The 21,627-nt window shown below is 40.7% G+C and overlaps 1 protein-coding gene across 2 annotated transcripts; it reads left to right on the top strand.

The window, feature by feature from the left end:
- The first annotated feature begins 318 nt into the window (after positions 1-318).
- Positions 319-21,171, top strand: si:ch73-12o23.1 (lysosomal alpha-glucosidase). Of its 2 annotated transcripts, none has more exons than XM_034187344.1 (21): positions 319-492; positions 3,066-3,187; positions 5,494-6,042; positions 6,975-7,120; positions 7,219-7,384; positions 7,469-7,565; positions 9,683-9,802; positions 10,521-10,639; positions 10,728-10,859; positions 10,947-11,057; positions 12,372-12,485; positions 12,574-12,658; positions 12,746-12,863; positions 12,951-13,084; positions 17,190-17,341; positions 17,458-17,606; positions 17,699-17,840; positions 19,054-19,152; positions 19,337-19,501; positions 20,676-20,822; positions 20,912-21,171. In XM_034187344.1, exons 2-21 carry the CDS (start codon positions 3,095-3,097, stop codon positions 20,972-20,974), a joined length of 2,901 nt encoding a protein of 966 aa, XP_034043235.1. In that variant the 5' UTR covers positions 319-492; positions 3,066-3,094; the 3' UTR covers positions 20,975-21,171. The 2 variants fall into 2 exon arrangements, with proteins under 2 accessions (XP_034043235.1, XP_034043234.1); XM_034187343.1 differs by having other exon boundaries at positions 3,057-3,187.
- Positions 21,172-21,627: the final 456 nt, after the last annotated feature.

The following is a 21,627-nucleotide window of genomic DNA, read 5'->3' as shown; positions in this document are numbered from 1 at the left end:
TAAAAGGATGTGAAATTTCAGCTACTTTGCCAGAAGGCACATGGGAGACTGGACAAAATTTGTTTGCACTTTCTTGTATGAAAGCAGGTCTTGCACAGTGCCTTGATTTCTTGTAAATTTTTGCTTTTAAGAAAAACTTAACCCTTAGCTGGAATAAACAGGTTTAGAAAATATATGATGAAATACTTCAATCCCTACCAAAAATGTAGGGATTATCACAGGATGCTTTCAGCATCGACCGAGATTTTTTTTTTTTTTACATCTGTACTCCACGCCGGTAGGTGGCAGCAATGCACCATTTCTGTACCCTCAACGAGTTCTTCCCATTACCAGACGTGAAGACAACACGGCTAAAAACAAGTCATTTTCACACGATGTGGACTGCTTTAGAGGTGTTAAATTTCGAATTTATGTAGTTCACAAAATCTAGATCATAAAGTTTTTTCTTGATGCTTTATTATTTTCGTGGCTGTGAAAATATCTTCACGTAAGGTAAGTGGAGATAATGTTATCTTTAGCTTACCGCTAAAGTTAGCTAGCCCTGGACCACTGTCAGTTTCAGACAAACGAACTTTTGTGTTATTGTTTTGTAAAACAAACTAAATGACCCCTCTTGGTTTTGTAGTGTGTAAGACAGAGCACTGCAGATAAAAAGAAAACGACCTGTCCTATCTCAGTTTTCTTTGTAAGGATCATCTTTTTTAAGTTGAACAGATTTTAGTCTAATTAATAAGTATCATAATACATCCAAGGAGTGGAGTGCACCTCCCCCCCCCCCCAACACACACACACACACACACACACACACACACACACACACACACACACACACACACACACACACACACACACACACACACACACACACACACACACACACAGAGCCTGCAGTAAAATATTAAGTTGTGACTCTGAAAACTTGCATCGGTCTAAAAATATTTTAATTCTGTCTTAAAATGCAGTCCACATACATGTTGGTTTTATAATGACATTTTATTCAATTTCAATTTATTTTTCATTTTTATATATAGTGCCAAATCGCAACAGAGTTGCCTCAAGGCGCTTCACACAAGTAAGGTCTAACCTTACTAGCCCCCAGAGCAGCAGTGGCAAGGAAAAACTCCTTCTGAGGAAGAAACCTCAAGCAGACCAGACTCAAAGGGGTGACCCTCTACTTGTGCCATGCTACAGACACAAATTACAGAACAATTCACAAAACAAATATACAGGAAATGCTGTTGGCACACAGGACAGGACAGTCTCCAGCACAAATACCACACCCATCTCTGGATGGAGCTGCACCTTAAACAGAGAGAAAAAACAGAATCAGACATCAGAAAGACAAGAAATACAGTATAATTTGCAAGCATTAAACAACAAGAAAAACAGGAAATACGAAGGTGATCGCCGGCCACTAGCCCTAAGCCACCCTACTCAGAGTGTCGCTCTCATTGGACCGACATCTCTGCTATTTTAGCATTATGGAATATCGTGCACCCACAGAATGAGCTCGCCAGACTGCTTTCGCGAAACTGCTCAGCGTGCCGCTCTCGTTGGAGCAACAACACACAGAACGGTCTCTTCCCAGATAGATCTCTTTCAGTGCAGCTTCTTGTTCTGACTTTAACACGAAGTTAACACCCAGGTCTTTCATTGCCAACTGTAAATGGTCATCAAAACATTCCAATCATATCTTTCTAAACTCTTCCGCATCAAACTCCATCGTGTCAATGTTTGCAATGCTCATAAACTTTTAAGTTTCTTAAATATTTATTATGGCCACTCTTAAAACTTCAGTTATCTTCATAATTTTATTACTGGTAAATTTTAGAATTGATTTAGATGAGATATACTCATTATCTCACAGGAATATATCACAATTATCTGGGAACTACTTTTTGCGCAGGAATTCATCAAGCACATCAGCCGTGGGCGTGTACTAACACAGAATCCCCAGAAACTGTGGAAAGTTGTTCGGCCATAACGAGAGCGTCCACTTTAGCTTGTCAGAAGTTAAGCTAGTGGCGTTCGTTAGAGTGTGGCCCTAAGCTTCACTAAAAGATCCAGAATTCAAGGTGAGGTTGAGGCTGCGGCATGCTCAGTTTCCTAATAAAATGAATTAAAAGAGTAAAAAGCATAGAACTATATTATGCCAGTATGCTAGCCATACGGGGAAAATAAGTGTGCCTTAAGTCTGAACTTGAAAGTTATTAATTTGCTTTCCTTTTTCCTTTGTTCTGCCTTGTCAAACATGAGGTTTCCCCCGTTTTTATTTGAAAGCCACCTAAGGCACCATATTAGATGCCTTTGTTGGCAAACAAAGGTTCACTGACCTTGACTTTGTGGATGATGCTGTCATTTGTACAGCATCAGTGGATGCCTTGATTGTAGCATTTTTGAAGCTGAGTGAGGAGACTGATTGATCTGGATCAAGACTGGGATCCAGGCTTAGAATGACTTCCTGGACTCACTTATTATAAGTGTATTTGTATGCAATGAAAGTCTCAGCTTTGTAGAAAGATTCACTTACCTCTGCGGTCATGTCTTTGTCTGGGTCCTCAACCTTTGGGATTGAAAGATTATATGAAGAGAGCCCCGTCTGCCCTGGACCTGACCTGTAAAATTAAGAGGTTTTGCAGTAGGCCCAGTTCCGGACCTGTCACATTATCAGTTATTGCTCCAATACCTGTGGTTCCTCAGCACCTGGGTCAGTTTCCAGACGGCAGCTATTTTGTTACAAGAACGATAATCTGTGATTACACTCTAAATAAATTACAGATCAGGAAGACTGTTTCATATCAACCACCCCTGTTTTGAACACCTGACCCTTTAGGTAGAAGCAGATTGTAATTGTTCATTTATTTTTATCTGCTTATTCAAAATGAAGCCTGTAGTGTTTCTCCAGTTGGTTTCATCTGTAATGTGTTATTGTGTGTTTGACCGAGCCCACTGAAATGTGCAAACCGTGAAACCGTCATTTTCACTTTCACATCTCTTATGCTCTCTCTTCCCCTACCCGCCACAAAAGGACTGATCGTTGTCTCTGTCTCTCTCTGTCTGTTCAGACACTGATTGACAAACACACACTATCAGAATGGTGTCGTACAAGCGGCTTTTCCCTGATGATGTTCAGTTCTCTAGGGGGGTCTTGTTGGATGAACCACGTCCTGTTCCAGCTGCAGCAATAGTGAGTTTATGCATGCTAGCACTCCCTCATCGAACTATTTACCTCCACCGCGTTGGTTATACATTTTTTTGCTTGTGCATTTGTTGGCACAGTTTACACAAGGCAATTATGAAACAGTTTTAATCAACCTGGGATTAGTTGTTGAGAATAAGAAGCTAAACAGCCAAGGGATATTATCCACTTTTCTGCAAATGACATGTGACTTGGCTGCAATATTAAATAAATCTTAAAAGTTGAAACACATGAATGTTTGTTTATATCTGTCAGTCTCTTGAGGCTTTAATTCTTAACTTTGTCTTCTGGGAAAGGTTCAGTTCTGCACTTTTGGCACAGTATGTGTCAGTTGTGTCTACTTATAATGACCATTAAATTATTAATTATGCTAGAAACTATGTGATTTGGATGTGCATCCACAGACTGTGACCTGAAGTTGAAAAAAGTCAGTTTCCCCTTGCACTTTTTGCTACTAAGGAGGAATAAAATTAACACCCTTGGAACAGATGATTTCATTTAGTCTTACACTGAACAAAAGTATAAATGCAACACTTTTGTTTTTGCTCCCATTTTTCATGAGCTGAACTCAGATCTAAAACATTTTCTATATACACAAAAGACCTATTTCTCTCAAATATTGGTCACAAATCTGTCTAAATCTGTGTTAGTGAGCACTTCTCCTTTGCCACACATTATAGATCTGACATATCAAGATGCTGATTAGACAGCATGATAATTGCAAAGGTGTGCCTTAGGCTGGCCACAATAAAAGACCACTCTGAAATATGCAGTTTTGCTTTATTGAGTTTGGGGGGGGGGTATCAGAAAACCAATCAGTATCTGGTGTGACCATCACTTGCCTCACACAGTGCAACACATCTCCTTCGCATAGAGTTGATCAGGTTGTTGACTGTGGCCTGTGGAATGTTGGTCCACTCCTCTTCATTTGCTATGCGAAGTTGCTGGATATTGGCAGGAACTGGGACATGCTGTCGTATTATGCCACGGCATGAGGTGATGGTTGTGGATGAATGGCACAACAATGTTCCTCAGGATCTCGTCACGGTGTCTTTGTGCATATAAATGTCATCAATAAAATGCACCTGTGTTCATTGTCCATAACATAGGCCTGCCCATACCATAACCCCACTGTCATCATGGGCCACTCAATCCACAACGTTAACATCAGCAAACCACTCACCCACAGGACACCACACACACACTGTCTAGCATCTGCCCTGAACAGTGGAAATCGGGATTCATCCGTGAAGAGAACACCTCTCCAACGTGCCAGACGCCATCAAATGTGAGCATTTGCCCACTCAAGTCGGTTACGACGACAAACTGCACTCAGGTTGAGACCCTGATGAGAACGAGGAGCATGCAGATGAGCTTCCCTGAGACAGTTTGTGCAGAAATTCTTTGGTTCTGCAAACCAGTTTTTGCAGCAGCTGTCCGGGTGGCTGGTCTCAGATGATCTTGGAGGTGAACATGCTGGATGTGGAGGTCCTGGGTTGGTGTGGTTACACACGGTTTGTGATTGTGAGGCCGGATGAATGTACTGCCAAATTCTCTGAAATGCTTTTGGAGATGGCTTATGGTAGAGCAATGAATTCACAGGCAACAGCTCTGCTCTGGTGGACATTGATGCAGTCGTGGACATTCCTGCAGTCAGCATGCCATCAAAACTTGCAACATCTGTGGCATTGTGCTGTGTGATAAAACTGCATGTTTTAGAGCGGCCTTATATTGTGGCCAGCCTAAGGCACACCTGTGCAAATATCATGCTGTCTAATCAGTATCTTGATATGCCACACCTGTGAGGTGTGATGGATTATTTTGGCAAAAGAGAAATGCTCACTAACACAGATTTCGACAGATTTGTGAACAGTATTTGAGGAAAAATAGGTCTTTTAAGTATATAGAAAATGTTTTAGATCTTTGAGTTCAGCTCATGAAAAATGGGAGCAAAAACAAAAGTGTTGCATTTATATTTTTGCTCAGTGTTCACATACATGAGGTTAAAAAACTGTGAGCCCTTTGTTGCAGATCAAGCCATATTGTGAATAACTGCACTCATAATACTGCTAAAATGACTAGCCTATAATGTTTGAGACTAGGGCATGTCTGTTGTACACATTATGTTTTGGCTCTAGGTTGAAAATTCTAAATTGTTTTGGACTGAGAACAGACCATTTGTGGTGATATGTGTTTCAAGTTAGGGCTAAAATAGTTAGGTTTTTACATTGTGGAGGTGTTTTCTGTTTTGGATTTAATTTATTGCCCATGTGATATCCTCATTGTCTTTGTAGCATCATGAAGCAGAGGAAACATCATTGCTTTCACGGAAGCTTTCGTGCTCTGTAACTACAGCTGTGCTGGTCATCGGCTGTTTTCTGCTGATCGTCATTGGAGCCTGGCTCCTGGGCACCATCTTCTGGCTGCATCATAACTCCGACCTGCTACCACATAAACCCCCTCAGCCTGCACCACTACGAACTCCAGATTCTGAAGTACAAACCGGCTTCGTCAACAGTACAGCTGCTCATAGCCGTGACTCTTGCAGTTTAATTCCTGAAGTGTGGAGGTTTGATTGCTACCCTGAGAGAGGGGTAGTTGTGATCAGAGAATTGTGTGAAGCGAGGAACTGTTGCTTTATTCCTGCCTCATCAAGAAGAAACAATATTCCTTGGTGTTTCTACCCCCAACAGTTCCCTTCTTACTCACTTGTGTCAATAAATGACACATCTCTGGGACAGAAAGGTACGCTTTTAAAGGAGATGAAGACCTACTACACAGGAGACATCTTAACTCTTGAGTTGGAGTCACGTTATGAGACTGAAACACGCCTACGTATCAGGGTGGGTATTATGTGTAAGTCAGTTCTATATAGGCCCCGAGGCCCATTGGTGCTGGTGCCTAACCCTGGATTACACATTTTGAAGTAGATGATGGTCAGTGACTCTTCCTGGACAGAGAGCATGTTACTTCCACAGCCAAGGCAGGTATCCAGCTGCAGATGAATTCCCAATCCCGCCTCAGCTGGGGAAGTAACCTGTATCGGATGAAGTGATTCAATGATACAGACAGGTCACATGACTGTGAATAGAACCCAGGTCTACATCCCGCTGAGCTACCTGAAAAGTGAGATGACGTCATAGCCTCATTCGAAGTGAAAAGTAAGAAATTAGAAGCCATCCAGTTTTTCACTGATACCAGGCTGTTCTCTCAAATTTGATTCTGAGAGAGATTATTTGCATTATTCGACATGTAAACCTGAGTGTCATCCGTGTAACAGTGAAAAGTAACTCCGTAGTGTCACATCTGTCCAAGAGGTTCTATGTAGAGAGAATAGCAGAGGGCCAAATACAGAACCCTGCAGTACTCCATGAAAAATAATTTTGATATGTACAGCATTTGATAGTCTTGTAAACTCCTGCAAATTACTTAAGACCTAACAGTCTCAGAGAAATGTAATCAAACCGCACACTGCATCTGGTTCAGGGACATGAGCTAGTCTTAAATGCAGCCTAGCTGGTTGCTGATGAAGCGATAAGAACCACTTCCAGATCAATTTCAGTTTATTTACACAGCCCTAAATCACAGCAGATGTCATCTCAAGATGTTGCATAGAAGTCTCGACCTTACACAACAAAAGTTTATCCTTCTGTGGTAATGTTCCAAGCCGTGTGGACTTGGTCTTGTTCTGGACTATTTATTAAGTTTGATGGTAATTTATTTGTTTGGTCTGTTAAATGCATGCTATCTGTATTTCTCAAATTTTTCACTCTAGATTACCGACCCCTCTAAGTCACGCTTCGAAGTTCCAATATCTGTTCCCAGTGTCACCAAGAAGGCAGAACGTTCAGACTATGTGGTAGAGGTTTCCAAAGAGCCCTTTGGTCTGATCGTCAAGAGGAGATCCACAGGAGCAGTACTGTAAGCGGGAACACCGCTACACCACAACGCTTAAAACCTGCACACCACAGCCGCCATTTAATATCCTGTAATATTGATATCTTTTCCTCTCCTGCTAGTCTGAACACCACAGTGGCACCTCTCTTCTATGCGGATCAGTTTCTTCAGTTTTCCACCTCCCTGCCCAGCCAGTTCCTCTATGGTCTGGGGGAGCACCGCTCCACCTTTCTGCACGACGTGCACTGGAACACGCTCACCCTGTGGACCAGAGACGTGCCTCCAACTGTAACCACACTTCTCTTTTTATTGAAAACAGTGTGAGCGCTCATGTGAAAACCTGTATATAATGTTGTGCTTCCTGCACCATAGGAACAGACAAACCTGTATGGCGCCCATCCCTTTTATCTGGCCATGGAGGACGGAGGAAACGCGCATGGATTCTTCCTCCTGAACAGCAACGCGATGGGTCAGTCTGCTAATTTTCACATCGGCTGTGACTCACATAATGTTTGATTTAATGGGAAGCAGAAGTACAAAAAAAATGGCTGATACTCACAGTTTCACAGCTGTTTTAAATGTCAACAATAAGCAACTTTATGAAAGCAGAAGTCTCAACTTCAGTCATGTGATGAATTTCTGAAATCTGTCCGCAGCTGTGGATAGAAATGGGTTATGTGTTAGTTCTAAGTGAAAAGTCAGTCACATTTTTCCAACACTGTCATACGGTCATACAAAATTGTAAAACTAAGGCTTTTTTTCCCCTCCTCTTTCTCATTAACTTTTATCAGATCTGCTGAGATTTGAGGCTCCTGATCAGGGACTGGGGCTGCCATTTTTCAGCAAAAACATTCAAAATTTTATCTTTCTAGGATCTTTTTATACAAACTTCTGTTATTAGAATAATAATTGCCATCGTTGTGGCAATTCCTCAGTGGCAAGGAAGATTGTTTCTTCATTGATTCCCAGACAGGCTGGTGGACAGAACAGGCCATGTTCAGGTCTTGATGCACGCTGTTTCTTACATCCGCTGCACATAGTTGCTGTGAGAAGCTTCTGCCGGTCAGGATCTTTCTCTCTTTCTCCTCATCTCCTCTGTGTTGTTCATCTACATTTTTCTTCAAAGACTTCCACTCCCCTGTGGATCATTGCTCGCCAGCTGGCTCGGTCACTCGCTTCTTTGCAGTTCTTCCAGTTGATGGAGCAGCTCTTGAGGTTGTGCTTCAGCAGCGCCTTGTAGTAGTGTTTCTTCTGCCTTCCTCGGGATGTTTTTTTCCCCGCTCAGCCTGGAGTAGAAGATTTGCGACGAAAGTCGGGTGTTATCCATCCTGATGACGTGACCCACCCGCTGAAACTGGTTCTTGATGATGACACACACTGTGCTCTGGAACTTGGCTTCAGCCAGGACGTTAATGCTGGTATGGTAGTCTTCCCACCTGGTCCGGAGGATATTCCCGAGGCAATGTTGGTGGAATCACTCAAGGGTCTTGAAGTCGGGGTGTTGGACCAGGTCTCAGATCAGTACAGCAGGGTTGGTATGACAACAGCTTTCTTCTCGTGTCAAAGGTCACTGTTGTTGAAAACACAGGTGTGAAGCCGGCTAAAGGCAGTTCCTGCACACTTGAGTCTGTATTGAATCTCGTCTACAATCATCTATTGCTTTTTTTTTTTTTTTCTTGTATTGTTTGGTGAACATAGAAAAATCATTCATGGTCTTTTCATTCATTCATTTTCTGCCATTTGTTCGAGTCATGGTGGCAGCAGACTAAGCAGCTCATTCCACACTTCCCTAGTCATAGCCAAGTCCTCTAACTCCTCATGGGGAATCCCGAGGTATTTCCAAGCCAGCTGAGAGGTATAATCTCTCCAGCATGTTATGGTTCTTCCACATTGCCTCGTCCCAGTTGGACATACCTGGGAGACAACCAGGAGGTATTGTCACCTCCATGTGTGCTTACCACCCACAAGGATAGAATAAAGGGTCTGGTGCACTGTTCTATAGGACGTGAACAGGAGAAAAAGCCCACATGAACTGACACTGTATTATGCTTCTGATACTGTTGATCTTTACGCTAATAATCACTTTCCTTCACTTTTAACAGTCGTTTTAACCTTAACATTATTCTCCCTATGAACTTGCTTTTGGATGAACTTTCAACTTTAGTGCGTCAGTCAACTTTTAATCTTAATTCTTTGTGCTTTTCTAAATAAGGCTCAGTTGTCCACAGGCAGGTATAATTATTCAAGATATATTAATTCACTTCAATTTATTTACTTTATATAGCGCTAAATCACAACAAAGCTGCCTCAAGGCGCTTCACACAAGTAAGGTCTAACCTTACCAACCCCTAGATCAAGCACACAGGCGACAGTGGTAAGAAAAATCTCCCTCTGATGATTTGAGGAAGAAACCTCAAGCAGACCAGACTCAAAGGGGTGACCCTCTGCTTGGGTCATGCTACCGACAGTTGACACTACAAATATATAGGAAGTTTTTGGGAGCCCATGCTCTTGTTATAGTGTTACTTCTGTTGTGTATCTGTTCAAACAGAAGGTTACTTCTTAATAAATCTTATATTTCATTAGATGTGGTCCTTCAGCCTGCTCCAGCTGTCACTTGGCGCACCATTGGTGGAATCCTTGACTTCTACATCTTCCTCGGTCCTGATCCTGGCTCAGTGATTGAACAGTACGTGGAAGTCATAGGTTAGTATGACTGTGTATAGATGTGTAACATATTATAGGGAAAACATTAATGCCACTCCTGAGATAAATTAATGTCTCTACAAGACACGTATAGATGCACTTCTGCTTACAGAGTCCAGGAAGTCATCGAAGGCCTGCATCCTTTTGTGCTATGTAAACTGAGTCCATTACCCATTTGTTCCAGGATGATCACAAACCCACAGACTCAATTCCTCACTCAACTTCTCAAGTGCTGTAGAGCAGATGAACAAATATTCTGGTTTGTGTTGATTTGCTGTCAAGTATTCGAGACAGTCACTCAGGCATACGGATGGAGCACATTTCTGTAGCCCCCTCGCAGAGGCAGTGTGAGATAATGAGTGGTGAAACACAATGAATGCCTCAATCTTTGGGTATAAGCAGTTAATGAATGATTTGATGGGAATGAAAATGGTGTGAATTGTGTGCTATGGCCTTTGCTTGTACCTGATCTGAACCTAATTGAATGCCTGCAGGAGATTTAGGGCCAGTTTTGGTGATACACAGTCCACCACCATTGCGAAAACACCAAATAAGGTGATTTGTTCCCCCTCTGAATTTGTCATTTTATATATATATATATATATATATACATACACTGAGACTGTCAAAACATTTCTGGGGATATCCAGACTTCGAGGTCTTTAGGTTGTTCTGGACTCTGATACATTGTCATCCACTGAACTTTGCTTTCTCTCAGGCTACCCAGCTATGCCCATCTACTGGGCATTAGGCTACCATCTCTGTCGTTGGGGTTACGACTCCAGCAGTGCCACCTGGGAGGTTGTCAAAAACATGAGGCGGTATGAGATACCACAGGTAATGTAAGCCCTACAGAACATGTATAATTAGGAATGACTTTGTCATTTTATTCAGTACTTATTTGTGTTCTGTGTTTCATTTTTAGGATGTCCAGTGGAATGATGTTGACTACATGGACCAGTTTTTGGATTTCACTTTGGATTCAACAAATTTCTCCTCACTGCCTGACCTGGTCAAGGACCTCCATGATCACAACCAACGCTACGTCATGATCCTGGTGCGCAGGCAGGATAACGTGCTTACTTTGATGTGCATTTTATTCTGAGCTAACATGATGATGCAACCCTTGTTTCTAAATGTTTAGGATCCAGGTATCAGCAGCGTCCAGCCTGAGGGCTCGTACTGGCCTTATGACGAAGGGCTAAAGAGAGGAGTTTTTATTAAAAATGCTGAGGGGAAAACGCTTATTGGAAAGGTGAGACACAAATCCTGAGGTGACATGGTTTGGGTTAGGAGCCGGTTGAAACGATCTTTCATTTATTATCTCTGATCTTATGCTCCTTTCTTTGTCATTCTTGCCACAGTGCCATTCAGTAAAAAAAGAAACTGGTTGCAGGAAATTGATATTGCAGAGTGTAGTTATCAAAATCATCCTTTTTATGAATGATTACTTACAACTTTTTAAGATGCAACTCACATTCTTGACTGTTTATACTCACTGTGGGTGTGTTCATTTGTACGTTAGTGTTTTAATTTAGCTTTTAGGTGTATTCTTTATTATTGATTTTTTTTTTAATTGGGTTTCAATATTTAATTATTCTTGTTTTTAATTGTGATGCACTTTGTATCTACATTGTGAAAACTGTACAAATTATTATTATAATTATCCCTGGTTTTTCTAAACCGGGGAACAGGGGTACTGTAATTTCAGCATGCACGCTCTTATGGGCCATCTCCACCAAACACACACAGTGCTGCGTGTGTCTTTGAAACCCGTTATTCTTAATGGCTAGCCCCCTTGAGCACGCACTCCCACCACTCAGCATCACCACAAACCAAATTCTACTTTGACCGTGGTGTACTATGAAGGATACTCATGGGGCCCAACGTGGAGGACAGCAAACTACAGAACCTGATGTGTTTCAGAGCAGATAGAGATCTCATGATAGTTTTCCAAAGAAAAATCCTTACAAATATATGATGTACATTAATCATTTACTTCTGAAATTTGGTTTAACGTTTGACTCAAAATAAGTGTGTTTTGAAGTAAAGTTACAAGGAAAACGTGAGCCATTAAAGTACGCTTTTGTCACGGAAGGTCAAAGATAACTCTGAAATTTATGTTCTTTATTATTTAAATTTACTCCCTCACTTTTCAGCAAAAAATACAAGAAGAAACAATAATTTTCCCTCTTGTGTAACCTCACAATGCTCTATTTCACCTCAGATTTTCAAATTATAAGGGTGGCCACCCCCTGCTTGGTTGCTTTGTTCCTTCACCATCAGTATTGCCCAGAAAAAAACCCATGATTATTATTAATAACGTGTTGCTGGTGATATCAAGTTTTTGTAGGGACTATTTACTGTGTGTGACATCAGAGGTAAACAAACTGACTGCAGCTAACTTCTAAGACTGGTAGAGTTTTTAATCCATTGGTATATCAAGAAAATGTCACCAATCTTACACAGAAGGTTATGCCACTACATGTGTTAAATACGTATTTGACTCAGTAGTGTTTTAGATGCACAATAAGTGTAATAAAATAAAAATCTCTCTGCCTTCTTTTAGGTATGGCCTGGTCTGACAGCGTATCCAGATTTTTCTGACAATGTGACCCATGAGTGGTGGTACGACAACTTGAAGAGGTTTCATGAAAAGGTTCCATTTGACGGATTGTGGATTGTAAGTATTGAATTCATAGATCACACTGAAAAATCACTGAATCACTCTAAATCTGAATATATGTTCCATGTCTTACACCTCATTTTAGGACATGAATGAGCCATCAAATTTCTTAGATGGGTCCACCATTGGTTGCCCTTCAAATAGTCTTGAAAACCCTCCTTATACACCAGGTAGGATACACAGATCCGCCAAACATCACGCAACTTCTTCAAACACACAGTGTGCATAGTGTGTAAAAGTGTTGTTTTCATTTGTAGGCATCCTTGGCGGTTTGCTGAGAGCTAAAACTCTGTGTGCATCTGCAGTGCAGAAGTACTCCTTACACTACAATGTACACAGCCTCTATGGACTCATGGAAGCTAAAGCCTCTGTATCGTCAGTATTGATAAAACAGACTCGTACCACTCAGAGAAGATGCTTAAATGTCCCACTGTGTCATGTGATGTATGTCTTTGTGTCCAGTGCTCTGAAGCGGATCATTCCAAAGAGACCTTTTGTGATTTCTCGCTCTACGTTTCCCAGTCAGGGAATGTACTCTGGTCACTGGCTGGGAGACAATAGGAGCCAGTGGAAAGACCTGTACACATCTCTAGCAGGTTAGCATCACATTGTTCTCAAGTGATTATCAGTGCCATATTTTTATGTTATTATCTCCCACCATGGATTAGAAAAAGATGGATGGAAATGGATTCTCTTGCCAGCTTCTACAGGACAAACTGAAGTGAAAGGCGTCAGAAGGCTGACGTATATACACTGCGTGTTCTACACACCACAATATAAATGTTCAATAAATGTTCATGTATTATACTTTATACACTAATTACCGTTTTTGTTTATCTTGTTAGCTTGCTAGGTATGGTTGTCTTATTAATGGCTAATTTAGCTCTTCTAACTATAACTAGCTTATTTTTGTTATTTACATTTTGTTTTACATGGTGTAGATTTTTAATGATTCATCAGTTTATGTGTTCTTTTATAGATATCAACATATAGTACCTAAGTTCTTAGGGTTCCATTTGATAGCATATAGATTATGCTTTTTATTTTCCTATAGTATGCTAACAGAGTTACTTTAGATAGATACCAATACACATTACATCATAGCTTCTGTTTCTACAACCCCTGGCAAAAATTATGGAATCACCGGCCTCGGAGGATGTTCATTCAGTTGTTTAATTTTGTAGAAAAAAAAGCAGATCACAAACATGACACAAAACTAAAGTCATTTCAGATGGCAACTTTCTGGCTTTAAGAAACACTATAAGAAATCAGAAAAAAAAAATTGTGGCAGTAACGGTTACTTTTTTAGACCAAGCAGAGGGAAAAAAATATGGAATCACTCAATTCTGAGGAAAAAATTATGGAATCATGAAAAACAAAAGAACGCTCCAACACATCACTAGTATTTTGTTGCACCACCTCTGGCTTTTATAACAGTTTGCAGTCTCTGAGACATGGACTTAATGAGTGACAAACAGTACTCTTCATCAATCTGGCTCCAACTTTCTCTGATTGCTGTTGCCAGATCAGCTTTGCAGGTTGGGGCCTTGTCATGGACCATTTTCTTCAACTTCCACCAAAGATTTTCAATTGGATTAAGATCTGGACTATTTGCAGACCATGACATTGACCCTATGTGTCTTTTTGCAAGGAATGTTTTCACAGTTTTTGCTGTATGGCAAGATGCATTATCATCTTGAAAAATGATTTCATCATCCCCAAACATCCTTTCAATTGATGGGATAAGAAAAGTGTCCAAAATATCAACGTAAACTTGTGCATTTATTGATGATGTAATGACAGCCATCTCCCCAGTGCCTTTACCTGACATGCAGCCCCATATCATCAATGACTGTGGAAATTTACATGTTCTCTTCAGGCAGTCATCTTTATAAATCTCATTGGAACGGCACCAAACAAAAGTTCCAGCATCATCACCTTGCCCAATGTAGATTCGAGATTCATCACTGAATACGACTTTCATCCAGTCATCCACAGTCCACGATTGCTTTTCCTTAGCCCATTGTAACCTTGTTCTTTTCTGTATGTAAATCCCATTTCCTTTAGGCGGTTTCTTACAGTTCGGTCACAGACGTTGACTCCAGTTTCCTCTCATTCGTTCCTCATTTGTTTTGTTGTGCATTTTCGATTTTTGAGACATATTGCTTTAAGTTTTCTGTCTTGACGCTTTGATGTCTTCCTTGGTCTACCAGTATGTTTGCCTTTAACAACCTTCCCATGTTGTTTGTATTTGGTCCAGAGTTTAGACACAGCTGACTGTGAACAACCAACATCTTTTGCAACATTGCGTGATGATTTACCCTCTTTTAAGAGTTTGATAATCCTCTCCTTTGTTTCAATTGACATCTCTCGTGTTGGAGCCATGATTCATGTCAGTCCACTTGGTGCAACAGCTCTCCAAGGTGTGATCACTCCTTTTTAGATGCAGACTAACGAGCAGATCTGATTTGATGCAGGTTTTAGTTTTGGGGATGAAAATTTACAGGGTGATTCCATAATTTATTCCTCAGAATTGAGTGAGTCCATATTTTTTTCCCTCTGCTTGGTCTAAAAAAGTAGCCGTTACTGACTGCCACAATTTTTTTTCTTGATTTCTTATAGTGTTTCTTAAAGCCAGAAAGTTGCCATTTGAAATGACTTTAGTTTTGTGTCATGTCTGTGATCTGCTTTTTTTCTACAAAATTAAACAACTGAATGAACATCCTCCGAGGCCGGTGAGTCCATAATTATTGCCAGGGGTTGTATAATAAAATACCAGATTTATAGCTTAGCCTACCTACTATAATTTAATTTTACTACTAGTCTACATACTAAATTACCTATACTACAGTCTTCTCCTGTTTTAATATTTAGATTTTAATACCTACTCCTGTATATTATTTGGTACAATATTTATTGTATATGTTGTTTATTACCCTTCATTTTTAAATACAAGTTCTATATATGATGTCTTATCTGTCTTATGTCTTATTATTATATATACCTTTTTTCTTGAGCCACTTGGGTGGGTAGGGAGAGTTCCCATGGGATAACTCTCTACTTTTAAGATTAGGCTTAAAACTTTCCTTTTTGCTAAAGCTTATAGTTAGGGCTGGATCAGGTGACCCTGAACCATCCCTTAGTTATGCTACTATAGACTTAGACTGCTGGGGGGTTCCCATGATGCACTGAGTGTTTTTCTCTTTTTGCTCTGTATGCACCACTCTGCATTTAATCATTAGTGATTGACCTCTGCTCTCTTCCACAGCATGTCTTTTTCCTGATTCTCTCCCCTCAGCCCCAACCAGTCCCAGCAGAAGACTTCCCCTCCCTGACCCTGGTTCTGCTGGAGGTTTCTTCCTGTTAAAAGGGAGTTTTTCCTTCCCACTGTCGCCAAGTGCTTGCTCACAGGGAGTCGTTTTGACCGTTGGGATTTTTCTGTAATTATTGTATGGCTTTTGCCTTACAATATAAAGCGCCTTGGGGCAACTGTTTGTTGTGATTTGGCACTATATAAATAAAATTGATTTGATTTGATAAAAACCTACCATCCCTGGTTCTCAAGACCAGGCACCTAAGTGGCTCTACTCTTTTCTACTCTTCTATTTTACTCTTCCTTTTTATATATTTAAATATCTTAGTATACTAGCATTGTTCCAGCTTAGTATTGGAATATAATATATAAGATATACCTTACTGAATTTTCATGTGTCTGGAATGATGTTTTTGACTATGTACAACTTTATCATATGACTTCAGTATGAAGTCATTCACTATGGTTGGCACGAGGAATGAAAATCATTAGCCGACTAGTCGGGTACCATTAGTCATTGACTAGTTGGCGACTAAATTTGAGATTAAATGGATTAAGCCAGTTTTGAATCTTGATGATGAAATGCAAATGTGATTTTAGATCATTCATCTAGGCTTCTTGGTTGTTAAGATATACCAAAAAAAAAAGGTGTTTTCCAACCATTATTTTCTTGAGTTTTGACCATTAACTAAACTACTCCAAAATATAATTATCTCTAGATGTCTGTCCAAGTAATATTCCCACCACGTTAGAAGAAAATCCATCCAGATGTTTTTGAGTAAAATTTGTCCACAGACTCAGATGTATACACACACACATACGCCAGTGAAAACAATATCTCACTTCACCGGTGTGCAGGGCCCTGCCACGCCTATGTTAGGTGAATAAAAGTCTTTAATTTAGGCATTCAGAACACAAGAACAAGTTTTGTTTTGAAAAGGTGATGACCATTCTGAAGTTGATAATCTCCTTTTGTGCAGTTGAGCATTCTAACATGCGTGTGTGAAGAAGCAATGGCAGTTGAAAACAGAATTCTGTATATGCTAGTTGTAAGTTAGTTTATTTAGCTCCTTTTCATTGTGCACAATATTTGCAAGTTTTCCATTCCTTTGAAATGTGTTTCTTCTGCACACATTTACCCTCATGTGGATTAACTACATGCATTTCTTTGTATTAGCAGTTATCTTTAGAAGGAGGACAAGTAACAACATTAAAAAAACAGAGGAGTTCTTTGAGGTTACACAAACAGTTTTGCATAAAATGTTGCAGTCATTCTGGATCTGCCATCGTCCACATGTCCTGTTGTCCTTTTAGTGTCTTTGTATTCTCAGTCTTCACTTTTTGGTTTTTGGGCTGTCTTGACTTGTCTCTCTGCTCCTGTCCTTCAGGTATCTTGACCTTTAACCTTCTGGGTATTCCCCTGGTGGGAGCAGACGTGTGTGGCTTCAGCGAGGAGCCACAGGAGGAACTGTGTGTCCGCTGGACACAAGTGGGGGCTTTTTATCCTTTCACACGCAACCACAACTCCATAGGTATGAAGGTGAGAGTTTAACATCACTGCTGTAGTCTGAGCACAAAGCACCATGGGTAAAAACACACCCTTACAGCATGGAGCATATTTGTTTTAAATTATCTGCTCTTGTAACTACATTACAGCCTCAGGACCCAGCAGTTTTTAGTCCGCTGGCTCGTACAGCCATGAAACAGGCTCTGCTGCTGCGTTATTCTCTCTTCCCTGTCCTCTACACTCTCTTCCATCATGCACATGTGCACGGACACACTGTTGCACGGCCACTGATGTTTGAGTGAGTAATTCATGAGCACGTTTGTGTTGTCTGTTCAATGATTCAGTTTAGTTGTTGGCCTTGATGCACATAACTGGTGTTGCTTCTAACAGGTTCCCAAAAGATGTTAAGACCTACGGGATTGATAAACAGTTCATGTGGGGGAAGACTTTACTGGTGACACCTGTGCTGGATCCTGGAGTAGACTATGTGGTCGGGTACTTCCCAGAGGGCGTGTGGTATGACTACGATACGGTAAGACCAACCAACATCCACATGTTTTTGCCAGGAGCTAAAGAGTGTCATAAGATTGATTTATTCTGTGATTTTTGTCATTATAAATCAGTGAGTTGGCACCTACATAACCATTAACACATTAATCTCGCAGCCCAGAAAATCTTAGTAATGATGTATTGTTGAGAAATCTTCACCTCTCATTATCTTTTGAAAGTGACAGAGTGAAATGTGCTATTTGAACTCCACACGGATATGGTTAGCTATGGAAAGATAATCACGCTGCAAGTTCGTCCATGCCCCTTGACATATGACCTCACTATAAATCCTCTGCACTCAGCCGCTGGTATTTCCTGTGTGTACAGTTGTTTATCACAGCAGCAGATGTGTTCATGTTTGACACTGAAAACAAACTCGCTGTCTTTTCTCGATATGCTAATGTAATGCTGAAATTCACTAGCTGCCACTCAGAGCTTTTCAGAGTCACACTTTGGCTTTCAAAGATTCATTTTCTCACCATCTGTACTGAAAATACTGATGTGAAAGCAGCAAACAGTCAGCAAAATGATCAAAGCGTCAGAATTTTTGTCTTTTATTTCTGTGTTGACAAGTGATGATTTTCTGCAGAAGTCTCTTACAAAATCAGGTTAATTGGTTTTGACCTTTTGACACTAAAATCAATAGGTTTCTTGGAGTCACCATGTGTAACACACATACCACATTTGGTAACAGTCAGGCCATTAGGAAAGAAGTTAGTATACTCACAAGTTTTTTTTTTTTTTTAAACCAACTACTCTCTAGTGACCTTGACCTTTTGACCCCAAAATCAGTATGCTTCTTGGAGTCGCTACGCATAATGGATTTACAAAGTTTGGTGATAATCTAGAAGTTCAATGAAGTAATAACTCACAAGTGAAATTTTGCATGACTGACTGACTGACTGCACGTAGTGACGTCTCGCCCACTGGCCACACTGTGGGGAACACTGTAAAAAAAAAAAAAAAAAAAAAAAAAAAAAAGGATCCATATTTTCCCAGTCTTTTAAATTTCTGAGTAGACTGTGTAACATGTACAAATTCTGTTTGTGATGAAGTCAAGTGAAGGTGCACAGACTGAGATTCTTGAGTTCGTGGATGAAATCATTTATTGTTCAATAACAAATCATTTATTTGTTATTGAACAGTCATCCTCACGAAAAGTTTTTCTTGCGCTCATGTATTGTTTTTCCTCTCAGGGGAACTGTTTGCTCAGCAAAGGTGAAGAAATCCACCTTAAGGCACCGCTCGATAAAATCAACGTGCATTTGCGTGAGGGATCTGTTCTTCCAGTACAGGTGAATAATTTGTTGAAAAGCGTTTGTCAACATGAGAGAGATATTTGATTCACTGACAACAGCAGCACTTAAAGTGGAGCACGTGCCGTACATGATGTGCACACAGTAGCTGAATCTGTCACAGGTGTGACCTTGCAGTTAGTACGTTCTGTTCCGTTATTTTTGTCTTTGTGTATTTTAACAGCGGCCCAACGTGACGCTGTGGGTCAGCAGCGGTCAGCCTTTACATCTCATCTCAGCTCTCTCTGATGATGGCTCCGCCAGTGGAGATCTGTTCTGGGACGATGGAGAAACTATCGACACCTATGAGACCAATCAGTACGCTTACATCACCTTCAGTGTCACTCAGGTAAGCACAGCACTGCCCTCCATTGGCAGCTCCAGAGGAGCCCCACCCCCAACAAGGGGGTATGTGGGTATTTATAGGTGGGAAGGCAAAATCTATATTATAATAGCCAAGTGGCCTCTGTGTGCGTGTGTATGGCTTCAATCACAGCAAAACTGGAGAGAGCTGACATTTGCTGTTTGGTATGATTATGTAGTTTGGGTCAAGGATGAACACTGTGAAAATGGAAAGTTGATGGGACAGATTTTTTTTTTTTAAATTACTGATTTTGGCTAACCAGTAAATGGTGGACATTGTGCTGCAATGCGCCATGGGAGTTTGGGGTTTTAAATGTTGTTATTGTGGTTCATGTTAGTTTAATAGTGTTATGTTGCTGTTACCATGAGTGACGTAAGTGTCATGCTCCTGGTACCATAAGTGAAAAGTGTAGTGCTTTTAATGTCTTCCACCACAGTCTGTGTTTGTCAAATTAAAAGTACCTGCTTACAGCAGAATGCAGAAAAGACAAAAAGCTTTGCATGCATGCATGAAATTTTGATCACACACAAACTGGGGGGAGCTGACATTTGCCGTTTGGTGTGTTTATGTATTACATAACCTTAGTCATATTAAAACATAGTGTACAGCACCACTCAAATGTTGAAACACACGGTACCATCCACATGAATGGGGAAAGGGTGTCCAAACTTTTGACTGGTAATATGTTATCTATATCTCTGTCTATATCTCTCTATCAATATCTATCTATCTGTATCTATCTATATCTATCTCTGTAATAGATAAATCACACAGCGCTGGCTGCATTTCTCCAGACATGTCTGCTATTACAAAACTAGGTTATCGCCATTATTTATTACTTATTTTGTTCACACTCATAGAGTAGCTTTCTAAATGAATTATTTAAAAAAGTTTTTCTCACAACCAAATCCATTATCAGAGGAAAGCAGAACACTCTGGCTTGATTGGTGAGTGTTGCTATGAGCATAGATATCGATATCATTTATTAATGTCACACTCATCACACTGAGCACAGCAGGTTTGTTTCAACCTGCGTGGTCAGCAGCTCGCGCAACGTGATATCAGGGTGTGTAGATTTGGCTACCATGTGCGAGACAACAACAGAATAATCCCAGACTGGGCGGGGCTTAAAGCTGATGAGCTTCTGTTAATTGTGCAGAAAATGATGACATCTCAGGTGCTGCAGAACCATGTGGAGGCCACGTACATCACTGTGGATAAAGCGTCCTTCTACGGCGTGAAAGAGAAGCCAAACAGGGTGCTGGTAAACTCCCGTGATGTACCATTCACCTACAGAGACAACCAGGTGAGGCTGACGCTGTGTTACTGATTTGACTTTTTGTGATGATGTCATTTTTCTGAAAACACTGTGTGGTTTTGTGTGTCGCCCTGCAGGTGTTGGCAGTTGAGGATCTCGGTCTCGCCCTCAGTCAGAACTTCACCATTAGCTGGATGTGATCAGGTTCCTGTTTGGTGTGCAGTCGTACGACAGCTGTCAGGGAAGGAGTCATTGTTGAATATTGCAGGGTGTGACTGGACAAACGTGTGTGTGTGTGTAGTGCGCACCTGCCCATTTCCGGCGTACGCCTGACGTGATCTTGATGAATGCGGCGAGTGGAAACGATCGTAATTATAATAAACACGCCCATAAATATTCAGACTCCGCTTCAGACACACCCTCATTGTACGACATGGAAGCCAGGAAGACGGCAATGAAAAAGAACTTCACCAATCACGACGCGTGCCAATAGAGCGTCAAAAGCGGCCGTCGTATCAATCGTTTTGTAGTATATAATCAATAAAGTGTTACAGTGGTCCCTCATTAATCGTTGGAGTTACGTTCTAAAAAATTGCCCGAAATACGCAAAACCGCAACGTTAGGCAGCGTTATTTTTTACAATTATTATAGACGTTTCAAAGCTGTAAAACCCCTCACTACACAGTTTATACACTTTCTCAATCAGGCATGAACATTTTCTCACTTTTCTCTCGTGTGTAAACACTCTCAAAGTTCAAACCTTAGTAGGAAAATAATACCAAACTGTTTTCAGGCCCAAACATTTGTTTGAGAAATAAAAATAGAAAGTTTTCCTGTAAATAATTATGATGGC

The sequence above is a fragment of the Thalassophryne amazonica genome, chromosome 15 (genome assembly GCF_902500255.1).
Source record: "Thalassophryne amazonica chromosome 15, fThaAma1.1, whole genome shotgun sequence".
Classification (NCBI taxonomy): domain Eukaryota; kingdom Metazoa; phylum Chordata; class Actinopteri; order Batrachoidiformes; family Batrachoididae; genus Thalassophryne; species Thalassophryne amazonica.
This window is presented reverse-complemented; position numbering and strand designations above follow the sequence as displayed.

Excerpts from the sequence above, each read along its gene's own strand:
- si:ch73-12o23.1 (XM_034187344.1), top strand. The coding sequence starts at position 3,095 with ATGGTGTCGTACAAGCGGCTTTTCCCTGATGATGTTCAGTTCTCTAGG. Across the intron at positions 7,385-7,468 it reads CCAGAGACGTGCCTCCAACT|GAACAGACAAACCTGTATGG; the intron begins GTAACCACACTT and ends CCTGCACCATAG. Across the intron at positions 9,803-10,520 it reads ACAGTACGTGGAAGTCATAG|GCTACCCAGCTATGCCCATC; the intron begins GTTAGTATGACT and ends GCTTTCTCTCAG.